Source organism: Hemibagrus wyckioides, linkage group LG24 (assembly GCF_019097595.1).
Source record: "Hemibagrus wyckioides isolate EC202008001 linkage group LG24, SWU_Hwy_1.0, whole genome shotgun sequence".
NCBI classification, from domain to species: Eukaryota; Metazoa; Chordata; class Actinopteri; order Siluriformes; family Bagridae; genus Hemibagrus; species Hemibagrus wyckioides.
Genome location: NC_080733.1, coordinates 20,669,378 through 20,692,584, shown reverse-complemented (window position 1 = coordinate 20,692,584; position 23,207 = coordinate 20,669,378). Strand labels below are relative to the sequence as shown.

Genomic DNA, 23,207 nt, shown 5'->3' with positions numbered 1-23,207 from the left:
ATGTCAGCACTGACGTTTTCCCCAGAGTGGAATCAAAGAGTCGCATGGCATGGGGGAGGAATGGTCCAGTTGACAGGTGGTAGGATTACAGGACAAGATGTATGGTGGCTGAGAAGTAGAAAACAAAATAACAATAAGAAAAACACAAAGACGAATTGTGTAAGTGTAAGAGGTGTAAGAGGTGGGTTTAATGTGTGAATGGAATTTTTCCCTCTGATTGGACGAGACATCGGTCACTCAGGATCTACAGGAAGTCCAGCAGGCTGCAGCAGTAGAAAGTGTATTGGTGTGTGTATGAATGCAACTCTGCTCTTATAGCGTTCCTTACATCCTTTAATCTGGAATAGTTTGGTCTTCCGAACATTCCTGCCTTCTTCAGGTTTGTTTTTATCGCAAATTAATCTTTACACCATGATGCACTATCAGTATATCCAAAATCATGCCATATGAACATCCTTCCTCAAAGTAGTGCTGAATGAACTCAAGTTTCTTATAAATATAAATATATAAATAAAGTTGTACTACCGGGAAAAAAACGTTTAAAGGGAAGGCAGAATTCCATGTGTACAAGGAATAAAGTTAGATACACAATTTCCTACTTCCTGTATATCCTGAGTGACAGATGTCTCATCCAATCAGAGGAAAGAATTCCATTCACAAACTATACCTACCTTTTCCGCTTTGTCTGATTCGTCCTTGTTTTATCTGATTTGTTATTGTGTTTTGCACTTCTCAGCAACTGTAAAGATGCCTTTTAGGATTAGAGTTATCTTTTCTATTGTTAGATTGTAAAAATGTGCCAGTGAAAGAGAAGTGGAATCCTGAGAATGTAGTTTCTCATAATAAAATGGTGGCTTCAGCAGTCAGGGAGGAACAGGGCAGATCAGTGTCATGGCCTGATTCATTGATGGATGATTTGACATGTATTGAAGGAGTGAAAGAATTTATGATGAGCCTGCAAATGCAAATGCAATATGAATGTAACTTTTAAAAATGTATTAAAGGTTAAAGTAACTCAAAGTTAAGGTCACTGTTATGTCACGGGACTACGTTTCGCTACTCATCTGAGCTGCTTCTTCATTCTGAGGGAAGTTGGCAGGATTACACAAAAAAAGTATTAGGATGTAATGACCCAAGAGACGGAGGGTTGGGGGATATTTCAATACACTCTCTACCTACTTCTATAGGGTCAATACATCCTAATGACTCCCCTTTCTCCTAACATCTCCTCCTACTCTCACCTTCCCCTTGTTCCCTTAACAAGGCTATCCAGGGAGGGGAGGATCTTTGAACCTGTGTGACACTTCCTCAGCCTAAAAAAGCTCCTTGGATGAGTAGTGAAAGATTTTTATCTATCTAGAAAGACGTCCAGTTGATATGACTCACCTTCCAGATAACCGCACCTGGATGTCTGAGATCCTTATCAGACACTGTGGTGTTCATGATTTAACCAGTTTCCCCACCTGAGGCTTTATTTTTAATTGTATTTCCTGTGCACTAATTACAGTTTAAATGTTTACACAACACAAATTAAAATTTTCATTGCTATACCAGATCAGAACATACCCCCTCCATGCCATTCTTTCCTGTGGTGAATGACCTCACTTTCTTGTTCACAGCATCATCTTTTAATACTGTATATTTTTAGTAGCTTAATGCAAAGTCAGTTCTCAGGACCCTGTTAATGGCTCTGACATTCTGATCAGGTTTATACTTTTGCCAGTGTTATGGTTTTGATAAGTTCACCATATGGATCCTAAACCTTCTGCTGAGTCCAGTGTTTTACAGAAGAAACCTGATGTTCTGCTTAATTCCATGGTGCCAATGAATATTCAGGAGTTACAGTCTGCATTTGCCCCTCAAGTTAAGAGTACTGGTAGATCAAGCTCAACAGCATTTTTCTTTGCCCATCATGGGGCTGAGCCATTTTTGCTGTGCAAGCAATGTCTTGAGATCCAGCAGTGGCGAGTCACAGGTAAGAAATCTACTCATAAATTAACTTTGTTAAAAACCACATATAGCCCTACCTCAAGAGTATACTTGGTTCCCAAGTACACGTGGTTCCCAAAGCACCTTGTTTATGTCCAATTCCTCACAGTCCAGAATCTATGCTAGAATCAGTACCTATTCCTTATAATCCATGGTCACACATTAAAATACAGTATGTGTCTAGTAAACACTAACCAATGTTTTCCAATGTAGTCCCTCTCCACAAATTACCCAGACTATGGAAAGAGCAGTATCCTTCTTAGAAGAATATTCTTAGAAAATATCTGAAAAGGTGCTTTACGACAGAGATGACCAGATCATGTAGTTTTGGTATGACCTCTGACCATAAAAATAGTGCCACCTTTTTAAATTACTACTGGTGGCTTTTCTGGTCCAGTCCAACTTGGACAGGTTGGTCTAGTTTGAGCGGTTGAGGAATGTTCTGTTAAGGAATTATGTCCTGTTCTCTTCCTCAAACCCACCTTTCCTATCATGATTAAAAGCAGCCAGTAGTTTCTTCTCACCGCTCATTCTTCTTGAGCCTGACCAGAGGAGCTCTTCATCGTCGTCATTATCATGGCAACCCCATTTACAAGCCCCAGCTTCACTTCCTCCTCCTCAACCCTGTGCCTTGGCAGCTCCCGAGTGGCCAGGAGCGTGTATGGAGGAGCTGGAGGGTCTGGAGTGTGCATCTCCACCACCAGTTCCGGCTTTAAAGGTGGCTTAAATCTTGCCAGTGCCATTGATATTCCAGCTAATGAGAAGCAGGCTATGCAGAACCTGAACGAGCGTCTGGCCTCCTATCTGGATAAGGTGCGTTCACTGGAGAAAGCCAATGCTGACCTGGAGTACAAGATCCATCAGTTCCTCGAGAGCAAAGCCTCGCCCAAGGCCCGGAACTACTCTGTCTATTTTGCCACCATCAGAGATCTTCAGGCCAAGGTAGGGTCCTGATTCACTCATGATACACATCCTTACTATGGCAGGGCTTTAACTTGTTCCCTTAAGCACTAACTAGGGTACTGAAGTTATGTCACAGTAGTGTGTTTATGTAGCACACTTGGTATATTACAATATACTGCAGTAGGTTATTATTCTAGAAATGTTGGGCATAAGGATTAGGGTAGTCACTAACCGCTCCTTCACTACTGCCTTCCACTGTCATCGTAGTGACCACTAAAAACTAAAAGACAGCTATATTTTACTTGATGTTTACTATGTTTGTGATTCTTTTGTAGATTCAGAGTGCTATGACTGTGAATGGAGAACTGTACCTCAACATCGATAACGCCAAACTTGCTGCTGATGACTTCAGACTAAAGTGAGTGTTGAAATCACATATTTATAAAAAGGTGTGATGTGAAGAAGGAAATAGGGAAACAGATTGGTATTTGCTGCCTAGTGGTTCAGTTTGGTATTGCAGGAAAATTGGAAACTTTATTTTTAAGCAGATTCTCCAACAATTTAATATAAATAATTAAAAAAGAAAAAAAAAAATATATATATATATATATATGTGTGTGTGTGTGTGTGTGTGTGTTCAAAATGGCCTTTCCATGTGTTTCAGAAAGAAACTGGAAACTGATTTTTGATAATTGTTTCAGGTATGAGAATGAGCTGGCCATGAGGCAGTCTGTGGAGGCTGACATCTCCGGGCTGAGGAAGGTTCTGGATGACTTTACGTTGGACAGATCGAATCTGGAGTTGCAGATTGAGGGTCTGAAAGAGGAACTGATCTATCTGAACAAGAACCATGAGGAGGTGAGGCATGATCCTCAACTATTTTCATCAAACCTAGACACATACATAGATGCAAATCATTATAATTCTCAATTACTCAGGATATTGCAATAATCTTATCTTTAATAAAAACCCAAGGGATCCCTGAGGAGTTCCATCACCTCACTGTGTCTTTGTGAATGCAATGCTATCAGTAGCTCATGTCTTGGCTATGTTCCTGTAGGAGCTCCAGTTGGCCCAATCTCAGATGAGTGGACAGGTGAACGTGGAGGTGGATGCTGCACCACAGCAAGACCTGACAGCAATCTTGGCTGGAATCCGGGAGCATTACGAATCCGTGGCCACTAAGAACCACAAAGAAATTGAGGCCTGGTTCCAGACCAAGGTGAGTCTGATGCTGGAGCATGCTTAACACTCAGTGCTCAGAACTGCATCTTTCTGAGAATTTTAACTCATTTTATGATTTTTATCTTCACAGAGTGAAGCATTGAACAAAGAGGTGGCCATCAGCACAGAAACACTCCAGACGTCCAGATCTGAAATCACAGAGGTCAAGCGCACACTTCAGAGTCTGGAAATCGAACTTCAGTCACACATTAGCATGGTGAGATCTTCTTAGCACAAACTTTCAGACACTTCATTTTAGAATAACAACATTCATAGCACAATGCTGTGATATAAAACCTTTACTAACCTTTACATTCATTTCTTGCTAATCCTCAGAATGCTAATCAATATCATACAATTTCTTAAGATAAGGGTTTATTTTTTGCTAACTATGATAAAGAACTGTCACTAAGCATTATGAAAATGTGTGTAATACACTGTAAAAACGTTCACTGAAGATTATCACTAATCCTGGTCATTGATTTCTTGTGAATCTTGAAACTCTCTTTGTAAATATTCTTCTTCTTATTCATCTGTTTAGAAAGCGTCTCTGGAACACACTCTGACTGAGACACAAAGCCGCTATGCACAAATGCTCGCCGGCTATCAGGTTCAGGTGATGAGTCTGGAGGAGCAGGTGGGGCACATTCGTGCTGATCTCGCACGCCAAGCTCAGGAGTATCAGATGCTGCTGGACATCAAGACCAGACTGGAGCTGGAGATCGCAGAGTACAGGAGACTGCTGGATGGAGAAACCACCACCATGTGAGTGTTTCAGAATAAAAACTGTGATTTGTGTAGATTTGGAGACTATTAAGATGTTAACTGCTCATCATTATTTTTTCTTCCAGCACCACAACCAGCTCGAGCCTCACCAATCGAAAGGTGGTGATCGTCACAGAGGAAGTGGTGGATGGGGTAGTGGTCAGCTCCTCCAGTACTACTGAGAGCAAAACTATCACCAGTTAAAGATCCTGAAGCTCCATACAGTGAGGAGATGACTTCAAGCCCCATGATGTTTCCTCGATGCTCAGAGAAAATATAAAGTCAAGTCAAAGCAGTTCACGTGTCTGGTGTTGATTTTGGATTCCATCAAATAATCCAGAGCTAGCTCTATAATAATTAGCTACATGTCAATACTTTTTATAGATTTTTATTGATACATTTTTATTTATAATAATTAGTTTGGTTGTTAATTGTTTGTGTTGGAAAACAAAATAATACATAAAGTGAAAATTACAACACTGATTATAAATCAGATTAAAGTTTATAATTTATTCATTTTTATTAAAGCATACTTAAATATTATTTATGGAACATTTCTGATGGAAACCAAGAACAGTTCAGTTTTTTTTTCTCAGACACAAATTTAATTTAATTTCTGATTTCATCAGGTTTATTTTCACACTCAGGATGTTTTAATCACACTATAACTAGCTGTGTCACCATTTACATAATGCTAGCACTTGTGTTAGCGCCATCAAAAGTCACACCCTGAGCCCAAAGCTAAAGCCTAGATAAATAAAAGGAGTATGCAAATAACACATCGAGAAGATTAATATTATTACATAAACAAATTAACCTCATAGCAAATTAAACTAATCAGCATCCTCCGGTTAGGGTATAGCAGGTTTGCTAGCTGATTTTGGTCCTAATCTAGCTAATGCTGACTTTATAAACTGCTGGCTCATCAGCTAATAAACAAAAACTGTGTGTCATGCTAGCATCCAAACTAGCCAATCTTATCAACAAGCAAATTTCTTGATTTAAAAAAAAAATACATTCTAGAGTTAGTACTTACATTTAAATCTTTTAATTTATCTAGTTAAGTTTTTGTAATTTATCTAGTTAAATTAGCTCGTCCCAGGTTTGATTCCCGGGCAGGACACCACCTCAGCCACTGAAGTGTTAACTCTCAGTGCTGTACAGAGGACTGGACACTGCACCATGAGGTCAGCTGTACAGGTGGAGTGTGTGATATTTACACCATATTGCCAAAAGTTTTGGGACACTCCGACAAATCATTGAATTCGGGTGTTCCAATCACTTCCATGGCCACAGTTGTATAAAATCCAGCACCTAGGCATGCAGACTGCTTCTATAAACATTTGTGAAAAAATGGGTCTCTCTCAGGAGATCAGTGAATTCAAGCGTGGTACCGTGATAGGCTGCCACCTGTGCAGTAAGTGAATATTACTAAATACTACTAAATATTCCATGATCAACAGTTAGTGGTAAGATAACAAAGTGGAAGCAATTGGGAACAACAGCAACTCGGTCCACAAAGTGGTAGGCCACGTAAAATCACAGAGCGGGGTCAGCGCACACTGAGGAGCACAGTGCGCAGAAGTCGCCGACTTTCTGCAGAGTCAATCGCTACAGACCTCCAAACTTCATGTGGCCTTCAGATTAGCTCAAGAACAGTGCGCAGAGAGCTTCATGGAATGGGTTTCCATGGCCGAGCAGCTGCATCCAAGCCATACATCACCAAGTGCAATGCAAAGCGTCGGATGCAGTGGTGTAAAGCACGCCGCCACTGGACTCTAGAGCAGTGGAGACGCGTTCTCTGGAGGGACGAATCGCGCTTCTCCATCTGGCAATCTGATGGAGGGGTCAGGGTTTAGTGGTTGCCAGTTTGGTGGTGGTGGTGGGGGGGTATGGTGTGGGGTTGTTTTTTGAGCTGTTTTTTGAGTTGTGTGTGAGAGTCGTGTGTGAGAGCCGTGTGTGAGGGCCGTGTGTGAGAGTCGTGTGTGAGAGTCGTGTGTGAGAGTCGTGTGTGAGGGCCGTGTGTGAGGGCCGTGTGTGAGGGCCGTGTGTGAGAGTCGTGTGTGAGGGCCGTGTGTGAGGGCCGTGTGTGAGAGTCGTGTGTGAGAGTCGTGTGTGAGAGTCGTGTGTGAGGGCCGTGTGTGAGGGCCGTGTGTGAGAGTCGTGTGTGAGAGTCGTGTGTGAGGGCCGTGTGTGAGGGCCGTGTGTGAGGGCCGTGTGTGAGAGTCGTGTGTGAGAGTCGTGTGTGAGAGTCGTGTGTGAGGGCCGTGTGTGAGAGTCGTGTGTGAGGGCCGTGTGTGAGAGTCGTGTGTGAGGGCCGTGTGTGAGAGTCGTGTGTGAGAGTCGTGTGTGAGGGCCGTGTGTGAGAGTCGTGTGTGAGAGTCATGTGTGAGAGTCGTGTGTGAGGGCCGTGTGTGAGGGCCGTGTGTGAGGGCCGTGTGTGAGGGCCATGTGTGAGGGCCGTGTGTGAGGGCCGTGTGTGAGAGTCGTGTGTGAGAGTCATGTGTGAGAGTCGTGTGTGAGGGCCGTGTGTGAGGGCCGTGTGTGAGGGCCGTGTGTGAGGGCCATGTGTGAGAGTCGTGTGTGAGGGCCGTGTGTGAGGGCCGTGTGTGAGGGCCGTGTGTGAGGGCCGTGTGAGATAGCCACACGTGAGAGTCGCATGAAATATTAGCACAGTACTGAGGAAGTTTAGACATGTTCTGACGAGTCTGTCTTAACAAAGGAATCTGAATCCAGGAATGAAATAATACACTGTGGTAATGTCAGGGTTCATGTCACGCCTCTGAACATCACTGACACACGCTAGCAGAATTAGCATCCATACCCTGAACCCCAGGCTAAGGAGAAGAACAGAACAGGAAGAAGAGCAATTCTTTAAAATCTAAACTTAAAATTTTATTCTGAATTTTTCTTAAAAAAATAAGTCACAAAATAATGATAAACAGATGAACACACACACGTACTACACACACACACTACACACACACTCATACCTCTCACGTACACACACACACACACACTACACACACACCTCTCTCTCTTTCTCACACACACACACACTCCACACACTCCACACACTCACACCTCTCACACACACACACACACACACAGCACCTGGAGCGGAGAACATTCCAGAAGCACCTGAAGGTAAACAGGTGAGAGGACGATGAGATTGATTTATTAGAAAGAGATATATAGGAAGAAGTGGTCACATGACCTGTCCTGGTTTTTTTGGTATGTTTGTGCACCTGGAGTGGGCGTGGCTTGTTCAAGGTGAGACTCTGTGTATCTACACTTCCACAGTAATGAAGGATGATGATGATGTAACTGTGTGTATGAGGAGTTTAAATGAAGCTGGGTTTTTCCTAGACCTGAAGCCACTGTGTGTGTGTGTGTGTGTGTGTGTGTGTGTGTGTCCTCTCACTCACTGCAGACAACAGTGTGCTGTTACTCTGTGGAGGTGGACATTGTGTATGAACATTCTGAGTGAACACAGGACTGTTCAAGCTGCTTTACACTGAGCAGACCTTCAGAGGAACAGCCACACCTCTGAAATTAGATCCTGTCTGATGATGACATGTTGAGATCACACACACACACACACACCATATCATAACATTCCACCTCAGAACATTCCTGAAGCAGCTGAAGTTGAACAGGTCAAAGAAGAAGAAGTCCTTCAGTGGATCTGATCATACGATCCTGCTGTAGGTAACATCCCCAAGACCTGCTATAGAGAAATTTACACCTGAAACCAAAAGAGCATGGGGTTCCTCCCATGCTCCTGCCAATCACACAGAGTTCCCATAATCTCTAAAATCTACCTTTAAGACACAAACCCATTAAAAAGTCCTGAAAATGCTAAATTTTGGTATTTTACAGAACATGAAATTGCTGTGACTCCATTGGAGCCTGTGGTGGGAAGCTTCAACCAGGCTATAAAAGTCTGAACTTCTCAATCTCACTCACTCTCCAGAGTAAGACTAAAAAGCCTCCATCAGCATGGCTAGCACCTTCTCCAACTACAGTAGCTTTGTTTCTGGATCAGTGATCACTCTTTCCCCGGTGTGTTCAGGAGGCAGACTGCCTGTTGGAAAAGAAGAATAAACACTGTTCCAGAAACCAGGAAAGATAAAAGCTTTAGTGAATGTTCAGGGCTGTCAGTACAGCAGTGTTTTAGCTTATACAAGATGTACTTGTTTGATTTATAAAATACAGTTATTTTTGCATAATGTTTTAAAAGTATTGGACTCTGCACTTCTGTTTCTGCCCATTGCAGTAGTCTTTTTGCTGCAGTTTTTATAATTCTGTGTGGAGGGCTGTTACTGCTATAGTTCGGTCCTTAATTGAAAAAAAGAATATAACGTTTTATTAAAGCAGTATATTAAGACCAGACAGAGAGAGAGAGAGAGAGAGAGAGAGAGAGAGAGAGTCAGAAAACTCAAAATAACTCTTTAAATAAAAAATTATTTCTAGACCCTTTATTTCTGTCTGAGTGCTAAACATCATTATGGAGTTTCATGCCACCCCAGCACTCCTCTAGGAAGAAAGCAATGTCATCCACACCTGCTCAAAACATCTGGAACATTCAAGAACCATTTTAGACATATTACACCTGATTCACTGGACAACTAAAGCATCTACCTAACATCTACATTGATATGGATTACATGTAGTAGTGCGTAATCACCCATCTTCTCACTTACTCAAGACATACTAGAGGATCCATTTAATCTTTATTGATAATGTTGAATTCATGGCATGTATTAAGAAGTTTTATTCCATTTTTTATGCAAAGGAGAACATTATTTTCTAGGTCTCTTATGAAAACAGAAAAAAGAGGTCTGATGTTTAGGGTTTTAGATTTGTGAATAAAGAACTTACCAAGTGATAAAATGACATTAACAAGAAAGTCAGTTTTATTATCAGGCAGCAGCAGCATCCAAATATAATATCATTTCAGGTGAAGGGTGGAAGGGCATGGGGTTTAGTGACCAACCAATCATGACCATCATCCCAGAAATCTGAAAAGAAATCACAGAAGATAAATAAGTGTTGGGTTCTTTCTATATTATCCTCACAAATACACAATTATTGTGATCTATATTGAATCTTTTCCTCAAGAGCTCATTTGATGGATAGATATTGTTGAGAATTATATAATGGATTTCTTTACTTTTGTAGGAAATGTAAGATACATAATTCTAATTTTATCAACGTCTTGTTTGGAGAAAATCTGATTAATTGTATTCCTGTTTGAGAGAGTCAGATAAATGATGTTGGTGAGGTGATTTGTTCGTAAGATTTTGCTTTTTAAAATCTTTGTCATTAACATTAAGTAAAGGAAGGGTTGTAGAAACTGATGGTGTTGGAATTGTATTTTCTACCATTAAAAGAAGTGAAGGTGGAATAGCCTTCCAAACAGAATCAAATTGGGATATAATGCAGTTTAAGCTATATTTAATGCAAACGCTATACTTCCGAGGTGAACGCTGGTGCTACTAGCTGCTGCTGCTCTGGGGGAAATCTCAGTTTTATACTAATTACTTTTTTATTAACTGTTTACTAGCTGTATTAACTGTTTTATTAGCTGTTTTTTACTGTTTTATAAATCACTGCTTACCGTGGTGGTTACGGGGAGCTCTGACATTACCTTGGACTTTTTGTTGAATGTTACCATTGGCTAGCCTGTGTGTTAACACTTTCTGTGATTGACTTGCTTGTTTCCTTCGGCGGTGTCTCTGCTGTGGGGAATTGCTATGAGGGTCATCGAGCTGTTGTTACAGATCAGCTACATCTGGATCGTCCTGCGGTTTGGTCGATGCTTCAGTATTCGGTGGCATGAACTTCTTCGGCTCCGTTCACGTTTATTTGGAATTTCCATCAGCTCTACATCTTCACCCAGATATTGCGTTCACGTCGGAAATATATTCATCAGGGGTCTCGGTGTCTCGGTTTTAACATCAATTACTCGTGCCCAATACGGTCTTTTTGGTCATCTAAACGATGATTGGTGTGGCGCCGTACAAGGACTGTTGATCACGGTGTATAAACCAACCTGCCCAGATCAGCTGGCAATGACTAAAAAGAAAAAAGAATTTTTCCTTTGGACTATTAAATATTCGATCACTCTCCACTAAAGGACCTTTGGTGAAAAAGAAACCAGCTGACTTTTTTCACCTTAACCATTCTGTCCCCCAGGGTATGTTTTTATTTGTAAACCCCGTGCTACAGGATGGGGAGGGGGCTTAGCGATATTCTATAAAGAGAAATGGAAAATAACTCAGCTAACTGTACCTACGTATTCCTTATTTGAATGCATCGCCTTACAAATCAATGGGGTGATTCCCACTATCCTCACAACCATTTACCGCCCTCCCAGGGCTAATACTGCCTTTTCAGCTGAACTATGGATTCTTGACCTATTTATGTTCCATGTCTCCAAATGTTATTATTTGGGTGATTTTAACATCCATATAGACAATGTCAGCAATGCACTAGTGAATTTCTATTGTGCTTGGAAAGCTTAGGTATGCAGCAATTTAACAGACTGCAAACTCACTCAAACAAAGGCCACATTTTAGATGTTGTTTGCTGTTGTGGTATTACACCTTATAATTGCAATGTTTCTGACTTGTCTATTCCTGATCATCTACTGTTGTCTTTTTGTGCCCAACTGGTAGTTTTTAAGGTAAATCGGTGTCATCTTTTGGAATGTTAATAACATTGATGTATCTGCTCTCTCTGACAAACTTGCTATCTTTTCCATCAAAGCTAACTTCACTGCTGCTGACGAACTGCTACCTTATTACATTGATGGACTATGTATGATTTTAGATGATTTTGCACCTGTGAAAACTCGTACTGTTTACTTTACACACTCTGCACCTTGGGTTACATCTGAACTACGAGCACTTAAAAAATTAGAACGTTTGTTCGCCAAGTCTGGCCTCACTGTTCACAAAGAAATGCATGCTGAACATATTCAATACTATAAGGAGGCTTTGTCTAAAGCTAAGTCTGACTAATATTCTAATATAATTGGAGCTCATGAAGGAAATTCCAGATCCCTCTTCTCAGTAGTAAATAGTTTTCTGCGACCCCCTGACCTTTTTACATCTAATATGTATTCCACTGAATTGTGCAATCGTTTTATGACTTTCTTTGAGTCTAAGGTTAAAAATATCCATCAGCATCTACTTACTATTAATTCTGTAGTAACACTTTGACATTAATCATTTAATTTCTGGTTTTCACTTTGGATTCTGTTTTTTCTACCGTCACTCTACCTTCTGTTACTAAGGTTATTTGCCTTATAAGAAAATCTAAACCAATCACTTGCTCAATCCCCTACCTACTAACTCCTTTAATAAAAGCATGTTCACCCGCTCGTCATCTTTAATTACTCAAATTATTTACTCTTCACTTACTTCTGCTTCTCTACTCTCTTCTCTTAAATCTGCTATTATTACTCCTATACTTAAGAAACCAGGGGATGATCCATCAAATCTTGATAATTTCCATCCAATTTTAAATCTACTGTTCATTTCTAAGATCTTAGAAAAGTGTGTTTTGACCCAACTTCACAACCATTTATTCAATAACAGTTAATTTGAACAATTTCAATTCGGTTTTTGTCCCCACCGTAGTACTGAGACTGCCTTAGTTAAAATCACTAATGACCTATTGTTGACAGCAGACTCTGGTTTATTAACTATATTAGTGCTGCTCGACTTGAGTGCAACCTTTGATACCATTTCGCATAATATTCCCTTCGACAGGCTAGTTTGTGTCAGGATCACTGGCACCCCTCTGTCTTGGTTTAGGTCATACCTTTCTGGTCACACTCAGTTTATTCAGTTTTCAATCAAAATCATCTACAGTCACTACTGCTGTTCCCCAGGGTTCTGTCCTAGGCCCACTTTTATTTATTATATATATACTACCTCTTGGCCAGATTTTTAGCCGGCACAGTGTTCATTTCCACTGCTACGCAGACAACACCCAACTCTACCTATCCACTAAACCCACTGGCTTTTTTCCTCCACCTTCCCTATCTTCCTGTCTGGCTGAAATTAAAAATTGGCTTTCAGACAATTTCTTGAAGTTGAACAGTGCCAACACTGAGGCCCTACTCATTGGGACTAGATCTGTTTTGGCTAATTCTAATTGTTTTTCTGTGGCTATTGAAAAGAATGTAATCAGCCCTTCCTTGCAGGTAAAAAGTCTGGGTGTCATCTTAGATAGCACATAGTCTTGTGAAGCCCATATTAATAACATTATATGCATACTTCCACCTGCGTAATATTAACCGTCTCTACCATCTCACAACTAATAACACAGCAGTTCTTATTCATACACTGGTCACTTCATGAATTGATTACTGTAACGCCCTTCTCACTGGTCTTCCATCTAAAATGCTGCATAAACTAAATGATTCAGAACTCTGCAGCTCATGTCCTTACCAGAACCTCTTCCACTGAGCACATCTCTCCAGTTCTCCAGCAGCTGCACTGGCTTCCAATGAAGTATTGAGTAGACTTCAAAAATCTGTTACTTACTTATAAGGCGCTTCACAATCTTGCACCTTCATATCTTACTGAACTTTTGCAGTCATATATTCCTTCATGTACACTTAGATCAACATCTTCAATGTCCCTCGTGGTACCTCGTATATGTTTAACTACCATGGGAGCTCCATCTTTTAGCTATGTTGCCCCTCGAACTCTCTCCCACTTGATATCCACAATTCTGAGAACCTGCAAACTAATATCTTATTATCTTTATTATTATTATTATTATTATTATTATTATTATTATTATTATTATTATTATTATTATGCCCTTCATGCTGCTTACGTGCCTTTAATTGCCAAAAGTTTTCTGAATTGAATTGAATTATAAATCAAAATATAAGTCTTTTTACTCAGACTATTTTATGATATGTTCTATAAAGTATGTTGCGCCTGTATTGTTGTGTTTGTACTTGTATATATTTTTATGCCTATATCTTAACTGTTGTAAGGTGACTTTGGGTGTTTTGAAAGGCACCTTTAAATAAAATTCATTATTATTATTATTATTATTATAATTAATCTGGGAATATGGAAGTCACATTTTAAGTGAAGATCAATACCTCCTAGTTTTTTAAATAAGGCTGTGGGAATGTGAAACCAGATACTATTATCCCTTCTAAAGTGCTTAAGCCAATTTATTTAAAGTGTGCCATTAATACATTCAAAATCTATGACTTGTTATCCTCCATCAACATATTCTTTGAGGAGTTCAGCCTTTATAATGTAATGTGGTCCTTTTCTCTATATAAAATCCAGCTTTACTTGGTTGATTGTTTTAGTAACTTTGTAGAGATGGGTAAATGTAGTGAAGTATTATGTCAGTATGGAGTGTGACCACTAGGGGGCGTTCTAATGTAACAGCGAGCTTACCACACAGAGTTCAGAAGAGAAAAGTGTTGTTGTCCTAGCGGGATCCAGCTCGTGTTGTAGTGAACTGCATCTGTAAAAAGAAATTTCATTTCATTGTCTGTACTGCTTGTCTGATCTATCCTCGGGTCACGGGGAGCCTGTGCCTATCTCAGGAGTCATCAAGGAAGGATTCACCCTGGAGGGAGTGCCAACCCATCACAGGGTACACACACACACACACACTCTCATTCACACACGCAATCACACACTACAGGCAATTTAGAGACTCCAATCAGCCTAGAAGCATGTCTTTGGACTGTGGGAGGAAACCAGAGCACCCAGAGGACTTTTATCCCGCCCTCTGATAAAACTCTACTTGTGATTTTTTGAAATAACAAACTAGCATCCTGGAAAGAACAAACACCCAAGTAAAGTAAGCAGGGAAAATAAAAGTTTTTTTTCCCTCAAACCATCTAAGGGAGTTTTTCCTCACCACAGTCACCTCAGGCTTCTCACTAGGGATGATTTTGTCTAACATCTAGGACTTTTTGCACAATGTGTTTTGTTTCTTCTGTTCTGTAAAGCTGCTTTGAGACAATGTTCATTGTCAAAAGTGCTATACAAATAAAATCGAATTGAATTGAATATCTTCACTTGTTAGCACCTGGAGCTGAGAACATTCCACCTCAGAACATTCCTGAAGCAGCTGAAATTAAACAGGTGATGAAGAAGAAGAAGCCCTTCAGTGGATCTGATCATATGATCCTGCTGTAGGTAATGTCCCCATTACCTGCTGTAGAGGAATTCAGACCTGAAACCAAAGCCCCTTTGGGAATAAGAGGGGTTCCTCCCATGCTTCTGCCAATCACACAGAGTTCGTATAATCTCTAAAATCTACCTTTAAGGCACAAACCCATTAAAAAGTCCTAAAGATGATAGATTTTGGTACTTTACATAACATCAAATTGCTGTGACTCCATTGGAGCCTGTGGTGGGAAGCTTCAACCAGGCTATAAAAGTCTGAACTTCTCAATCTCACTCACTCTCCAGAGTAAGACTAAAAAGCCTCCATCAGCATGGCTAGCACCTTCTCCAACTACAGTAGCTTTGCTTCTGGATCAGTGATCGGTGGTGGAGGAGCCCGGGTCAGTGCAATGCGGGCAGGAAGTGTCTATGGTGGAGCAGGAGGGTCTGGGGTTCGCATCTCCCACGCTTCTCGCTCCTTGTCCGTTGGTGGATCTGGAGGTAGTGTTGGTGGAGGCTTTAGATCTGGTGCAGGGTTTGGAGGTGGTGCAGGGTTCGGAGGTGGTGCAGGGTTCGGAGGTGGTGCAGGGTTCGGAGGTGGTGCAGGGTTTGGAAGTGGTGCTGGGGAAGCAGACTCTAGCATCATCGGCAATGAAAAGTTCACCATGCAGAACCTCAATGACCGTCTGGCCTCCTACCTGGAGAAGGTGCGCTCCCTGGAGAAGGCGAATGCAGATCTTGAGCTCAAGATACGCCAGTTCCTGGACAGCAAGACCTCCCCTACTGCCCGGGACCACTCTGGGTCCTTGGCTTCCATCAGTGAGCTACAAGCTAAGGTAGAACTTTAAAAAAAGCATTTTTTATGAACTTAAGGCTGGAAGGAATTCAGATGCCTTCTTCACTGCATTCAGACCTTATTCTTCTTCACAACATTGACCCTTCGGATTATCCATGTGCTCTCACTTAAAAATGTATTTTGATTGATGTTTTCAGATTCTGGATGCCATTCAGCTGAAGGGTTCAGTCCACCTGAGCATCGACAATGCCAGTCTGGCTGCAGATGACTTCAGGATAAAGTAAGATCTTATTATGATGTAGAAAGTTCTTTCTCTAGATGTTAAAGAGATATTGGAAGACACTAACAGGTAAAAAATGAACATGCACTGTCTTAACACAGGTATGAGAACGAGTTGGGCATGCGTCAGTCTGTTGAGGCTGATATCTCGGGACTGAGGAGGTTGCTGGATGATCTGAACCTGACCAAGAAAGATCTCACGCTGCAGATTGAGGCCTTGAATGAGGAGCTGGCCTTCCTGAAGAAGAACCATGAGGAGGTGATGAATCTGTACAAGTGAATTGATACAAAATGAAAAAAAATACTTAAAAAAGCCACACAGATATGTTACTTCTAGATAGAAAAGAAAACATTTGCAAATGTATTCAGGTTATAATGGATTCATCAAGATCTCATACAACTCTATCTCTCCAGGAATTGCTAACAGCACGTAGTCAGATGAGCGGACAGATCCATGTCGAGGTTGACGCTGCACCACAGCAAGATCTCAGCAGTATCATGGAAGAAATCCGTGAGCAATATGAAGCCGTTGCTGCCAAGAGCCAGAGAGAGCTTGAGGGCTGGTTCCAGACAAAGGTGCGTTCCTACTGGTGCATAAATGATTAAAGCCAGACTACAGCTATTCTGACTTAATAGCTTCTGTGGTTCTGCAGCATAAAGAGATCAGGGTGTAGAAAATTTTTTATTTTTTTCCAATCCAAGAACAGAGCTGAGTTGCTCAGGAACCCAGTGATGAGTCCGTGATGTGAACTCAGAATCCTGTTCTGGAAACATAGCCATGGAATCACAGCAGCTAATAATCTAGAGCTGAGTATCCTAACTCATTGCCACATTTTTCCACTGACAGTCTGAGAGCCTGAAACAGGAAGTTGCTGCCAGTACGGAGACACTGGCCACCTCCAAAACAGAAGTGAACAGTGTGAAGAGCACATCACAGTCTCTGGAAATTGAGCTCCAGTCTCTGTTGGCCATGGTGAGACTAAACACTTTGGAAACACTGACATTCCCATCATCAGAATTCCTAGGAATTTTGGATGATGGTATGCTGTTAGTTCTACAAGTTCATTTGTGATAATAAGGCACTCCACTTATCCCACCACAGAAAGCCTCCCTGGAGGGAACACTCTCTGAGACTCAAGCCCGTTATGCCATGCAGTTATCTGGACACCAAGTGCAGGTAAGGATCGAGCCTTCGGAAAAACATTTTGGATTTTGTTGAACACACTTTTGTTGAACACATACTGTAGCATGTTTTCTGTGTCTCTAAACTAGGTGACAAGTCTGGAGGAGCAGCTGGTGAAACTTCGTGCCGATCTGGAGCGTCAGTCTCAGGAGTATCAGATGCTGCTGGACATCAAGACCAGACTGGAGCTTGAGATCGCAGAGTACAGGAGACTGCTGGATGCTGAGGCCAGTGGCAGGTAAGTAACTCAAGTACTTGGTGGACTTATTTATGCAAAAATGGCAGTCGCTGAAGGTTATTTTCCCTCTTTGTGTTTTATCAGTGCCTCGATTTCCTCCAGCAAGAACTCCACCACTAAAACCGCAATCATCACTGTGGTTGAAGAGGTGGTGGATGGGAAGGTCGTCTCCACCTCTTCTACATCTATTACCAAGTAATAAAGCAATACTTAAAGAAATGTTTTTACTGGAGTAGAATTAACCAAAAATTTCTGTTTAAAAATAAAACGTTGAAATCATTTTATTTTGTGGAAAATGTTTCTGTTAACACACACACACACACACACAATAAACATTTAGAATTTTGTTGACAAAAATACTGTATGGTCATTGTACAACAAAATTAATGCTCTCTCATTTAAAAGGTACACACACACACACACCTACAATGTGAACAGATGATAGAAAAAGTAGGTGTAAATTAATACAAATGAAATTGTAAACAGTTATAAATGTAAACAGATACACTGATCAGGTATAACATTATGACCACTGACCGGTGAAGTGAATAAGACTGAGTATCTCCTCATCATGGCGCCTGTTAGTGGGTGGGATATATTAGGCAGCAAGTCAACATTTTGTCCTCAATGTTGATGTTAGAAGCAGGAAAAATGGACAAGTGTAAGGATTTGAGCGAGTTTGATGAAGGACCAAATTGTGATGGCTAGACCACTGGATCAGAGCATCTCCAAAACTGCAGCTCTTGTGGGGTGTTCCCGGTCTGCAGTGGTCAGTATCTATCAAACGTATCCTTTAAGTCCTGTAAGTATCCTTTAAGCCCCATGGAGGCCCCACCTCACAACTTAGAGGACTTAAAATATCTTGGTGCCAGATTCCACAGCACACCTTCAGGGATCTAGTGGAGTCCATGCTTCGACGGGTCAGGGCTGTTTTGTCAGCGGGTCATAATGTTTGTCACTCTCATTTGTCAGTGTGGTCATAATGTTATGGCTGATCTGTGTACAGTGTTGATGTAAACAGATATACTCTAGCATGTACTGTGTACAAAATGCAAAGTGAGCAGATAAGAGAGTTTATTGCATATCTAGTAGTTTGTATGTTGTGAGTGTTTAGTGTCCACATCAGCTTTTCAGATTTTAGCTCTATAATGGCACTTGGGTAGAAACTAGCTAGTAGTAGTGTTTTTAAGGACCTGATAGCATCATCCAGAGGGCAACAGAGTGAAGAGGTGGTTGTCGGAGTGAGAAGAGTCCTTTATTATATTGATTTCTGGCTCATCTTACACACTAGGTGCTGTTGATCTCCTCAGGTGAAGGCAGATGTGCACCAGTGACACATTTCTCCAGATACTAAACACATTTAAAGCAGCATCATGTGAGAATTATATTCTTCTTATGAAAGAACAGAACGATTTCCTGTCTCTTCTCCACACCCACAACGCCCTCGAAGACTTTTAGCTGAAATCTCATTTTCAGTGACGCTGAAAATTTGATTTAATATGGAAATATAGAATATATATATATATATATATATCTGTGCTGCTCTCATTTATCCCATGTTATCACTTACAGCATATTTCACTAACATATCATTTCTGTGCACGTTTTTTTTTTGTTCAACTTAGCCTTTAGGCCACATCTAATAACACAGAGCAACCTTTCATTTTCAACCCTAAAGAGCATTCCTGTGTGAAAGCGGTGAATTAGCTGCATGTCAGCACAGCGCATCAGGTAGGAGATTGCGTGCAGCTGCTCTGAAGACTGAAAATTCTCACAGGTTCTTGCATGTTTCTTGCTTCTGGCATGAGTTCAAATTCCACACTCATACAATTCTTTTACAAACTCAATCAGAGTGTGACATTTGACCACCATGCACAAATTCCTCAAGCCTTCCTGGGATAATGAAGGAGGAAACATTTTAAGGTTCTACACACTTAACCCAGAGTCACTTCACTATTTTGGAAATGAAGGAGAAAAAACACACACAATAATAGAGAGAGAGCTTCATCTGCTCAAAAGCTGATGAATATTCAGTGGCATCGCTGATCACCGTCATACTAAAGGGTTAAAAAATCATACTCACCCTGGGCAGGTAACATCATCACAGACCCCTCTCACCCCGGCCATCACAGACCCCTCTCACCCCGGGCAGGTAACATCATCACAGACCCCTCTCACCCCGGCCATCACAGACCCCTCTCACCCTGGGCAGGTAACATCATCACAGACCCCTCTCACCCCGGGCAGGTAACATCATCACAGACCCCTCTCACCCCCGGCAGGTAACATCATCACAGACCCCTCTCACCCCGGGCAGGTAACATCATCACAGACCCCTCTCACCCCGGGCAGGTAACATCATCACAGACCCCTCTCACCCCGGCCATCACAGAGCCCTCTCACCCTGGGCAGGTAACATCATCACAGACCACTCTTACCCCAGGCAGGTAACATCATCACAGACCCCTCTCACCCCGGGCAGGTAACATCATCACAGACCCCTCTCACCCCGGCCATCACAGACCCCTCTCACCCCGGGCAGGTAACATCATCACAGACCACTCTTACCCTGGGGCAGGCAACATCATCACAGACCCCTCTCACCCCAGCCACACCCTGTTTGCACTTCTCCCTTCAGGAAGATGGTACAGATCTCTGCACTAGAACATCTAGACACAGAAACATCATTTTCCCCCATGCCATCTCCAGCTTGAACAGCTAACAGGAAATATTACCTGTGTTCTGTAATTCATTCTCCATCTGTAATTACAGCCTCTTTCTCAGTACCGTATAAATACATAAGCATATCTCTGTATCTATACAGCTGTATATAGAGTGTATACTGTACAAATCTGCACAGAAATCCTCTGGAACAGATTCATACACATAATATTATTTATTGTTAAGTCTAACTATTTTAATGTTTACTGTTTTCATTCCAGATATGTATATATGTACGTACCAAGAGCACCTTAAAAACCACAACAAATTCACTTGGCAAATAAAGCTGATTATTATTATTATTATTAAAGAAATAAAATATGCAGACATTCAAACAGAGGTGTTGCTAGGGCTAATCATTCAGGGCTCGAGCCCCAAATGATTTTAATCTAGCCCTGAATGTTTTATCCCAAATTTTGTAGAATTTAGCAAATGTTGATCGGTTTAGTTGAGCACTGTTGCCGTTTACTGTACGCGATTTTGACTGACATCTCTCTCCGCACACGCGCACACACATGCTCTAGAACCACTCTCGCGATACTTTAATGTCCAACACCTATCGGTCTGCACAGCGCCGTTTTAAGTCGATCTCACCTATACACACTCACACACCACGTAACTAAAACACCTTTACAAAAACTGTCAGAAAACACAACAATCTTATTATTCAGATAAAAGCCTAACTTTTCATTTTTAATGTTAACACAGTTGATAAAAGTCGCTAACAAATGTATGTTGTGTCAGAAAGGAGGTCCACTGTCCCTGATTCTGAAAACCCCTGACATATAGGACCCTTTAGAATATTATTCAATACCCAAGACGTACAATATCCTTAAATTAAATAAGCCTAAAGATAGATCTAAATAAAATATAAACTGTTAAAGCACTAAGACATTACAGTCTGAACATCATGACTCTATTATTCAACTAATGCAGTATTTAAGTTAAAATACAGACATGGTTTAGGTGAACAATGGACCAGAACAGACTCCATCATTCAGCTGTTCTGTCTGTTGATAAAGGAATTCTCAGCACTAGAAATACTAGTATGGTGATTGACCGTTTTACTCAAGTCTCTGAGATACTCTCTGATGATTCCACCCTCAAAGAAATAGGATAGAAAAGTCACCAAGAGCATGAAGTAGACAAGATACAAGCAGCAGGAGAGATGAGAGAATGAGAGATGAGAGAATTATATGAGAAGAGAAGAGAGGCTGTAAAAAATAAATAAACAAACAAAGCATAATACATACAGTAGTAAATAATAAATACGAGGTGCATATAGATATATCTATAGAATATAGATTATTGTAAAATAATAATAATAATAAAGGATCTACACGGCTCTGCTTCACACACAAGCTGTAAAAGATATAATATTGCATGGTGAGAGAAAATGTCATGAATTTAATGAACTCCTGTTTTAGTAGCAAGACCCTGAAATGATGGGAGGAGTCAGACAAACGATTGAATGAAATTTTATAAAGTTACATATTGTTTGTGTTCATTTGTGTTTATTATTAAACAATATTACATAAAAAAGCTATTACAAAACGTGTTATTCATACCCCCTCTCTCCCTAATTAGCCCCTGATGTTTTCAAAGCCTAGAAATGCCCCTGCATTCAAAAAAACTGGTGCAGTTGAGTAGATTCAGGACCTGGTGCTTTGTTGTTCTCAGAAAAATGAAGCCTATTGTTTAAAACCACAGACAGATTATCAATCATGTGATGGACTGTGAGGTGGTCAGTAGGTAAATGGAGGAGAAGAGAAGTGACAAATAAAATGTGAGAGCTGAGCAATAAGCAGTAGTAAAGATGGAGTAGTCTAAAGTCGTGACCTATCTAATGTTAAATACAGCAGATGAAGGTGAAGATGAAGATGAAGGTGAAGGTGAAGGTGAAGGTGAAGGTAAAGGTAAAGGTGAAGGTAAAGGTGAAGGTTGAAGGATGAAGGTGAAGGATGAAGGTGAAGATGAAGGTAAAGGTAAAGGTAAAGGTAAAGGTAAAGGTGAAGGTTGAAGGATGAAGGTGAAGGATGAAGGTGAAGGATGAAAGTGAAGGATGTAGGTGAAGGATGAAGATGAAGGGTGAAGGATGAAGGTGAAGGATGTAGGTGAAGGATGAAGATGAAGGGTGAAGGGTGAAGGTGAAGGATGTAGGTGAAGGATGAAGATGAAGGTGAAGGATGAAGGTGAAGGATGTAGGTAAAGGATGAAGGATGAAGATGAAGGAAGGATGAAGGTGAAGGATGAGGGATGAAGGGTGAAAGATGAAGGTGAAGGATGAGGGATGAAGGGTGAAAGATGAAGGTGAAGGATGAAGATGAAGGTGAAGGATGAGGGATGAAGGATGAAGAATGAAGGTGAAGGGTGAAGGTGAAGGTGAATGATGAAGGATGGGAGCTTTTAGATATGGTGTGAGGTCACTGTATGTGAAGGATGAAGGTGAAGGATGAAGGATGTAGGTGAAGGTGAAGGATTAAGGTGAATGATAAAGGATAAAGGTGAATGATGAAGGTAAAGGATGAAGGTAAAGGATGAAGATGAAGGATGGGAGCTTTTAGATGTGGTGTGAGGTCACTGTGTGAAGAAGGTCGAGGGTAGTTAGCCATATTGTTTCATTAGCATTAGCATTAAATTTAGCATTAACCATCTAATGCTACATTACATCAGTAATACATCTAACCCTCGTTCCTTTCAGCTGAAACCATCAAACGCTATCAGGAATTAATGTTAATTCTATAAAGAACTTAGAAATCAGGATGACTAGTAAACTGCTCAGGAGCTCCTGCTGACACAACCACACTGGACTATATACAGCTGTATATAAGGATATTATTTATTTATAATCCCACTTTCAGTGTTTTTAAATTCAAGATTCAAAATTCAAGAAATCCCCTTTAATCCTCTTTGCCATGTTACAGTTGCTCTAATTAAAAT

General features: G+C 41.0%; 2 protein-coding genes across 2 annotated transcripts; both read left to right on the top strand.

Annotated features, from left to right (window-relative positions):
• Nucleotides 1–2,486: 2,486 nt before the first annotated feature.
• Nucleotides 2,487–5,267, top strand: LOC131344817 (keratin, type I cytoskeletal 13-like). Its single transcript, XM_058377303.1, has 7 exons — nt 2,487–2,931; nt 3,228–3,310; nt 3,594–3,750; nt 3,953–4,114; nt 4,208–4,333; nt 4,658–4,881; nt 4,968–5,267. The coding sequence occupies exons 1-7, from the start codon at nt 2,566–2,568 to the stop codon at nt 5,083–5,085; spliced, it is 1,236 nt and encodes a 411-aa protein (XP_058233286.1). The 5' UTR covers nt 2,487–2,565; the 3' UTR covers nt 5,086–5,267.
• Nucleotides 5,268–15,334: 10,067 nt separating this feature from the next.
• Nucleotides 15,335–17,818, top strand: LOC131344808 (keratin, type I cytoskeletal 50 kDa-like). Its single transcript, XM_058377294.1, has 8 exons — nt 15,335–15,886; nt 16,044–16,126; nt 16,228–16,384; nt 16,540–16,701; nt 16,973–17,098; nt 17,228–17,302; nt 17,398–17,546; nt 17,631–17,818. Exons 1-8 carry the CDS (start codon nt 15,383–15,385, stop codon nt 17,743–17,745), a joined length of 1,371 nt encoding a protein of 456 aa, XP_058233277.1. The 5' UTR covers nt 15,335–15,382; the 3' UTR covers nt 17,746–17,818.
• The last annotated feature ends 5,389 nt before the right edge of the window (nt 17,819–23,207 follow it).